The following is an 8,971-nucleotide window of genomic DNA, read 5'->3' on the forward strand; positions in this document are numbered from 1 at the left end:
CAAACACTGCATGGCATCCAGCATTTCAGTCGGCTCAGTTACACACTATCTAGTGCACTTTATATTGAGGTTTCTATTCTACCTGTGTTAGTTCTGGTTTGCTTAGCGGTCATGGTTCTAGAAATGTTCTCATTTGTTGTCCTAGCATCTCATTGTTTAATTGATTTGATCCACCTGCTCCTTGTTTGGCTCTTGTGTGTATTATGTGCCCTCAGTTTGAGTCATGCTTTATCTGTTCTCGTTCGCTGTGTGGTTAGGTTGTGTTTCTCCTATTAAATGTGACAGCTGCGAAAGGACCTTAAAGATATGGCAGTTGAGATCCTCCTCCTCCTCCTCCTCTCCCGGGGGAATCGATCCCTCGAGGCGTTTTTCATTACAGTTTTGTCCATTACCCTGACAACAGCCTCTGCATGTGTTTTTGGTCCTCGAGAGACATTTTGAGGATTTCAGTGTGGATCCCCCTTCACCACCAGTGATCTAAATCACCCAGTGCACTCCTTTGAGCCCATTCCGAGCCTGAAGCCGGGAGTCAATGGCCGCTGCTAAGTCGGACCAGGTGTGTGTGAGCTGGTTCTAATGTCCATCCCAGTGGAATTGTTAGTGGAGCTGAGTGATGAAGAGTGATATCCTACCCATCCTCCAGCCTCCGAGATCTGTATTCCCCCGCCTGGATTTATGGACTCTCCAATTACCTCCTGTTCCCAAGCCCATCCTCCTTTACTGGTTCTGTTCAGCCTTCAATTCTGCCAGTCTTACTCAGCTTCCAAGTCTGGTCCCGCCCAGCTCCAGTTCTCCTCATCTCCACTGGTCCCATTCGGGTTCCAAATATCCTTGTCTCTACCCAGCTTCCAAGTCTCCTCGTTTCCATCGGTGCCGCCCAGCTCCAGTTCTCCTTGTCTCCACTGGTCCCATTCGGCTTCTGAATCTCCTGGTCTCTGTCCAGCTTCCAAGTCTGGTTCCGTCCAGCTCCAGTTCTCCTTATCTCCACTGGTCCTGCCCAGCTCCAGTTCTCCTTATCTCCACTGGTCCCGCCCAGCTTCCAGTTCTCCTTATCTCCACTGGTCCCGCCCAGCTCCAGTTCTCCTTATCTCCACTGGTCCCGCCCAGCTTCCAGTTCTCCTTATCTCCACTGGTCCCGCCCAGCTCCAGTTCTCCTTATCTCCACTGGTCCTGTCCAGCTTCCAGTTCTCCTTATCTCCACTGGTCCCACCCAGCTCCAGTTCTCCTTATCTCCACTGGTCCCGCCCAGCTCCAGTTCTCCTTATCTCCACTGGTCCTGCCCAGCTCCAGTTCTCCTTATCTCCACTGGTCCCGCCCAGCTCCAGTTCTCCTTATCTCCACTGGTCCCATTCGGCTTCTGAATCTCCTTGTCTCTGCCCAACTTCCAAGTCTCCTTATCGTCGCTGGATTCGCCCAGCTCCTAGTCTCCATTGTTGTCCAGCTCAAAGTATCCCTTGTTGCCCAATCCCAAATATCCTTCGCCGCAGATGGACCGCTCAGCCTCCCACTCCCTCCTTCTCTATCGACTCCATCCAGTTCCTCTGCCCCATCTTTGCTGGCTTCCTTCAGCCCCTTGGCTCTTCAGTAGCTGCTCGGATCCACCCTGGGCTTCCCGGTCATCAGCTCTGCCTTGGTGTGAGGATCCCCTGGCTCCGCCTTGGACCTCTGAGCCCATTATTCCACCTCGTCCCAGCGACCAGTCGGCTCCTCCTTGGCTCCACCCTTGTTCCTCCTGATCTGCCTTGGTCAGTCAACACTTTCCATCCGGCATGGACCTCTAGCCATGCCTTACGCTCTGTCGGGCTCCTCCTTAGTCCTCACTAACACTGGCTTCGCTTCTGTCCTCTGGCACCCTGGCTCCACCTGGGACAGTCAACCTTCTGGCTCCACCTGGGACAGTCAACCTTCTGGCTCCACCTGGGACAGTCAACCTTCTGGCTCCACCTGGGACAGTCAACCTTCTGGCTCCACCTGGGACAGCCAACCTTCTGGCTCCACCTGGGACAGCCAACCTTCTGGCTCCACCTGGGACAGCCAACCTTCTGGCTCCACCTGGGACAGTCATCCTTCTGGCTCCACCTGGGACAGTCAACCTTCTGGCTCCACCTGGGACAGTCAAACTTCTGGCTCCACCTGGGACAGTCAACCTTCTGGCTCCACCTGGGACAGTCAACCTTCTGGCTCCACCTGGGACAGTCAACCTTCTGGCTCCACCTGGGACAGTCAACCTTCTGGCTCCACCTGGGACAGTCAACCTTCTGGCTCCACCTGGGACAGTCAACCTTCTGGCTCCACATGGGACAGTCAACCTTCTGGCTCCACCTGGGACAGTCAACCTTCTGGCTCCACCTGGGACAGTCAACCTTCTGGCTCCACCTGGGACAGTCAACCTTCTGGCTCCACCTGGGACAGTCAACCTTCTGGCTCCACCTGGGACAGTCAACCTTCTAGCTCCACCTGGGACAGTCAACCTTCTGGCTCCACCTGGGACAGTCAACCTTCTGGCTCCACCTGGGACAGTCAACCTTCTGGCTCCACCTGGGACAGTCAACCTTCTGGCTCTACCTGGGACAGTCAACCTTCTGGCTCCACCGGGTTCCCTCGTTCCTCTAGCTTCACTTTGGTCACCACTTAGCCTCCGGCATGGCACCTCGTCCCTCCACCCTTTCAGATTCGTAATGCTCCTCCTTCCCTCACCTCCTCCTCAGTCCTCACTCCCACCTCGGCTGCTTATCAACTCCTTGTTTTCTGATGTTGCTCAGTCTTTCCTTTCATCAGACTCTGCATGGGTCTCCATCTCTTCCAGCTTCGGTTGGTCGGCTTCACCCTTGTCATGACTCCACCCTGCTCTTCTGCCGTGGGTCATCCTCCTCCTGGCCTATTTTGCTGTATAGGTTGTGTTTGCATGCTCCTGTTTTCCTGTGCGCTAAAGTTGTTAATAAACGCAACAGCTACGATTGGATCCTGCCTCAACTCTCCCTTTGCTGCAACCTGATTGTGACAGTTATTAGGTGCCTCGAATAACATTTGAAATATCTTTGAAAGGTTTGATGTCAGTGTTCTCGCAAAGTTTGTCAAATCCAGTGTTTTTTTTTTCATTGTTCGCTGAATCGACCCGGTAACTCATAAACCCGACTGTTTCCACACAGAAACTCCAGGAATATAAGATCATCCATTCAGATTAGAGATCATATGTCCAGTTTAGTGTGCAATATGGATCAGGCAGTTAGTGAACATACTGTGGGCGGAGGATGGAAAATGGATCACAAAAAACCCCCAGAAATATTGACTTTTAGGTGCAAAGAAACGTAAGTGGACCTAAAAAGATGAAATAATGTACAATATGACCTCTCCAATACTTCCACCCATTGATTACTGTAAACTTCTAGCACAATAACACAGAAAACAGCACAACCCAAACCCTCCCTCCCTCTACGAAAACAGACCTAGATACTGTTTACACTGCCGTCATCATGAAAGATTCTCACGAGAGTGTCTCGGGGCATCTCAGCTTTCAGAAAGAAGAATGAATCACGTTTCACCGCTATTTTCTGCTTCATAATACAGAGCTGGACATCTTCACATGTGACAGTTCTGTGCCATACGGGAGATGCTCATTTAAAATACATGTATTCTGTTAAATAGTGTATTATCGTCTGCTCGGGATCACACATGCTGAAACAAGCTCATGAATTAAACATGTGAATGCAGAGTGACTGAGCCAGCGAGTAGTAATGCCACGCTGTGCCCGCAGCAGACGTACACCGAAGCTGCCACCATCTGAGAGCCTCATGAGTGTCCTTTACTGGATGTTTAATGTTCAGAGTCACGATAAGAAGCTGACAGCAACCGCCTAGGAAGCAAGTATATACAGTATATATGAGTAAGATTAAGTCACCAAGGCTGCGTTTATGTGATCAAAATTTGATCATTGTCTTTATTTGCGCTTTCATTTTGTATAAATACCACCGGCTTGGGCGGCAGATATGCAAAATATGCACATACGTACATGAATATGCATTGCTATGAATTCTTTGAAGTCAGTGCAGGGATGTTTTTAGCTGCGAGGAGTTATTTGGTATGGCTCATTCTTTTCATTCCTAAGTGCACAGTGAGGACAAACAAGCCTCGAGAGTTACCATCGTCCTTCAAAACTCATCATTCAGAACTTCCTGATTCCGGTTCTCGAAGCCCAGATGTGTCCCGTCAGATATCAGGTGACATAATTACAGTATCTATTGCCTAAAATCATGCCAGAACTCATTATGATATTGCCCACAGAGACTATTAGTGCTATTTGCACATGTAAAACTGAAAATGTTGCGTTTGATCAGTTAGTAAAGTAACTGCACAACAACAAACCTGATTTAAAGAATCATCCGAACAATGTAGGACGAACTTTAATACTTAGTATGAGCGATAATAGTGATACAAACACTATTAAAGGGGTTCACTTTTTTAACTTTAGTGAGTGTGTAGTGTCGCTGTTTGGGCATAAACAACACCTGCAAAGTTACGACGCTCAAAGTTCAAAGCAAAGGGAGATATTTTCTTTTACAGAAATCGCTTTTTAAGGACTACAACAAACGGCCGCTAGGGACTACAACGAGCTTCTCGTGTATTAGTGACATCACTAACCCTAAAATTTACATAAACCCTGTTGCCATGCCGTCGAAACGCTGAACCTTTGTTGATGTGTTTTCCATGAGTAGTTTATATCGCTATTTTTATGCTGTAGCGAGGACGTAAACAAAGGCAAATGGTTCTGCTAGCCAATTAGCTAATTGCTAATTCAAACTTATCCTACAAACCCACTAGCGAATTTCGAATGTTCGCGTTTAAGTGAGCAGTGTGAATGCAGGCACGCTAAACATGGCACCACTTAGTTTATCAGTGTTCGTAACGGTCTCTGGCGACAGATATTTGGCTACACTCGTTGTATAAAGACAAAGCTAGCGGTGCAATACAGTCAGTAGCGCTCACTATAGATCCAGTCTGTAATCAAATAATCCCTTCGAGAACTGTAGTATGATTTGTTAGAACGATTATTTGACAAAAAGGCTACAAGGCAAGCATGTATTCTGCTGTACTAATAAGCTTTAATAAGGCTAAACCCGTATATCAAATGCTAACATTAGTAGCATTTACAAATAACAGCGTATCTATGAAATATTAGATAACTGCAAATAAAAATAAAAAACATCCCGTAACTGCTGTTGTTGCGCAGGTTCTGCTCAATCCTCTTCACTAATATTTTCTGGGTGTGATTCGGGCTCAAATTGATAAGGCGATATTGACGCCATTGTTTATCACAGTACTCGCCTGGCTCCGCCCTCGAACGTACTTCCGCTTGATTTTCATTTTCCTTCAGTACTTCGTCTGGGATTGCGGTATATTCTCTGGTTTTCCATTTTAACCGGTCCAATCAGCGAACAGAGGGAGTGGCTGAGAACGATGACGCTGATGTCGTACGCTAGTTTGAGATGACATACGCCACGACTAAACGTTAGCGATTGGTTATGGCAGATCCAATAGTTTTAAACTTCAACAGAGTTCCCGCCTTCAAGGAAGTAAACGCTGGTCAATGGAGAGTGGCCAGGCTATTAAAGTACACCTGAGCATGGGCGTCGGAACCATTGTATGTGGGTGGGACAAGACCCACCTACTTTTTACGATCAATGATGTCTGTTTACCTACCCCTAATCGATAAACACTTATTATTAAAAACGTTAGACGCTTTATTTCCACTTTTATAATATTTTCTTTTATTTTCCGATTTGATATGTGATGGGAAAACGGAGTAGAGTGAGTTCTGCAAAAGGCGGATTCGATTTGCGTCAAAACTAGATGCCGTGCGTCTTACCCCTACACTACTGCCGCTCTCAATGATATGGCGATTTCCGTAATTTTGTCTTTCCGAACGATACGTTTCGCAAGCAATGCGGTATATTTGTACTTAATGTAATCGGCATCTACTCCAGTAAAAAATTCCTTAGGACCCACCCACATTTTTTTTGCTTCCGACGCCCATGCACCTGAGCATATGCAACTAACCGTAATGGTAAGGGGCGTGACGTTTCGGGACAACGTACAATAGGGGGTTAGCGAATCACAACTCACGGGGCCAGCTAACCAATCAGAGCCCATTGCGTATTTCTAAGGGAGGGGCTTCATAGAGTCAGGAGGCTATCTGGCCATTTTTACAAGAAGGGACACAGTGTAGCATAAAGGTAAAATATGTGAAAAATAATGTTTTTTTTTTTTATAGGGCTGTCAAAAGATTAATCGCGATTAATCGCATCCAAAATAAAAGTTTGTGTTTACATTATATATGTGTGTGTACTCTGTTAATTATTATTTATATATAAATACACACACATTCATGTATATATTTAAGAAATATTTGCATGTATATACTGTATATACAATCTATAATATATATAAATATAAATGTTTTATATATAAAAATAACATATTTTTTTCTTAAATATATACATGCTTGTGTGTGTATTTATATATAAGTAATAATGAACAGAGTACACACACATTATGTAAACACAAACTTTTATTTTGAATGCGATTAATCGCAATTAATCTTTTGACAGCGCTAGTTTTTTTTTGTTTTTACGAAGTATGAACCCATGTAACACAATCAAGCCTTCGGAAAAAAAGCTGATCAACCACCCCTTTAATAAAAGGTCAAATGTATTTGTATCTATTTTTTTTGCAGATAGTCAATATTAAAATGTACAAGCTAATTCGGTAATTTAGTCTGATTCAAGGGCCAAATCCTGACTGGATGAGAGGTGGAGCTGGGGATGGAGGAGGGCAAATGAGCGCTGGAGAACGCAATAGCTGCTGATAGTACTGAATGAGCTTATATATGAGTGCTGTGATGCACGTCGTGTTCCTATAGGTAGACGTGATCAGCTGATGCGTGATCTGCCAGAACTAACACTACGCTTGATTTAGTTTTCTGTCCATGAATGTATCCAAACCATGGGCATCAGAGCCATCGTATGTGGGTGGGACAAGACCCATCCATTTTTTAAGACCAATGATATTGGACCCACTCACTTTAACTGTCTCTAATTCGGCGCATGTCTGTTCACCGACCCCTAACCGATAAACACTTTATTATTAAACACGCGTTAGATGCTTTACTGATGTGTGATGGGATAATGGAGAAGAGCGAGTTCAGCAAAAGGCGTTATTTGTATCCCTTGCTGATTTAGTCAATTTGCCCACTTTCAAAGAAATGAAAGGGCTATCATTTTAATGGTAGGTTTATTTTAATGGATAGAGACAGAATATCAACCAAAAAAAACACATTATGTAACTAACACTATACGCTGGATATTTGATGCACAAATTGCTTGTAAAAGATCAACATGCTGAAAAACCTGTTGCACTACATGCCTTCTGCTGTAGACTTTTTTTAGCAAGTAAGGCCTTTTAGTGTAATTGTAAACAGTGAACATTTATAGAAATACATTTTAATACGTTATGCGCCATAATATCCTAATGTGATATCCATTAAAAAGGCTCTGTGTAATAGATTGCTCTGCCTGTTATCTGATATGGCCGGGCTTTACAGGGTTAAACCCCCTCAGTGTTGGACAGATGGAGATGGAGATGTCCTCTCAGCATCAGTTATCCATGAGCAAACCACATATCTACTACACCAGATGTTATTCTGGCTTTATAGCATACCTGAGCTTTCGTGATCTGTAGGCGCTGATCTCATAACACAACCGTCCCCTAGCAGGTCAAACTAGTTCGGTGTGTGTGATCTAGTTGTCACATTTTCCTCCTGGCAAACCGTCACACCTCCTCCTCATCACACGTTAAACAGGTGGAACCACATGTGAATGTAAGGAACGGGCAATGTTCACATGCATATTTGCATGGTGTGATACACAAGCCACTGTATTTCCATAGCAGAATACAAAAAGTACTGATAGTTGTCAATTTAAAACATAGCTATCGTGGTATTATCAGTGTAAAAACATGTTTTTGGGCATTAAGAGTTGTGTGTTGATGTTATTGTTACAAAGTTTGTGTCTTTAATAAGTTAGTTTCTTACCGTGCGTGTTTCCCGGGCGGCGCGCGGTGTTGTTTCTGATAGCGCGTGCCCACCGTTCCGCCTCGCGCAGGTTCGCGTCCTCCTCCTCATCATCATCATCCTCATATTTATCATCCGTATTGAGCGCGAGCCGAAAGCGTCGCTCGTCCCTCTGGCGAGCCGGACCCGAAGCCATCCACCGGCGCCGGTACGGGTAGAAATACGCGCACAGATAAGCGCCCTGGTCCTCGCGCTCGCCCCGGTGCGCGCGGCTCCCCAGGCAGTCCCGCAGGTCCAGGTGCTCCGAGGATGACGGTGGGGATGAAGGGGAGTCGATCCTCTGGACCGTGAGGCAGCTGTCCGACAGACTCAACGCGTACGTGAGGCGTCCGGTGTCCGCGTCCGTGAACACTCCGTGCATGCGCGCTTCCGCGACGGGCCCGTTCCCCTGCTGCTGCTGACGCGACGCGTCCGGTTCTTCCATCCCGCGACGGGACGGTGCTGCAGTGAGTGCGCGTGCAGTGCCGCGGGACGCTGTTTAAACACGTGCGTGTGTGTGTGTGTGTGTGTGTGTGTGTTTGCGAGAGGGAGTTAACATATCTCTCCCTAGTGACAGAAAAGCGGCATGACATTAAAATAACGGAGGCAAAGGGCGTGACCGTGACCGGCTGAAGATCACACACTCCTGAGATGTGATTTATTACCAAAAGCGCTGTGATCATGACACACCGTGCCCATAAACACCGGACATTACCGGAGCTATTCAACACATCACTGTAGGTGGAGATCAGGGTTATCGATAACTAAAACCAGAACAGTACAAACATGAAATAAAATGTGTACAATTATTTTTAATTTAATTTCGTTTATTTTAACTAAAAGTAGCCTAAAATAACTACAACTTAA

At 46.0% G+C, this 8,971-nt stretch overlaps 1 protein-coding gene across 1 annotated transcript in view; it reads right to left on the reverse strand.

Moving 5' to 3' along the window:
* Window positions 1–8,643, reverse strand: part of sphk1 (sphingosine kinase 1) — a 32,163-nt gene extending 23,520 nt beyond the window's left edge. Inside the window, exon 1 of the mRNA XM_079814403.1 lies at window positions 8,087–8,643. Coding sequence (XP_079670529.1) covers window positions 8,087–8,549 — 463 coding nt within the window. The 5' untranslated portion in view covers window positions 8,550–8,643. The remainder of the gene's footprint in view (window positions 1–8,086) is intronic.
* Window positions 8,644–8,971: the final 328 nt, after the last annotated feature.

Source organism: Gobio gobio (assembly GCF_949357685.1).
Source record: "Gobio gobio genome assembly, chromosome: 1".
Classification (NCBI taxonomy): Eukaryota; Metazoa; Chordata; class Actinopteri; order Cypriniformes; family Gobionidae; genus Gobio; species Gobio gobio.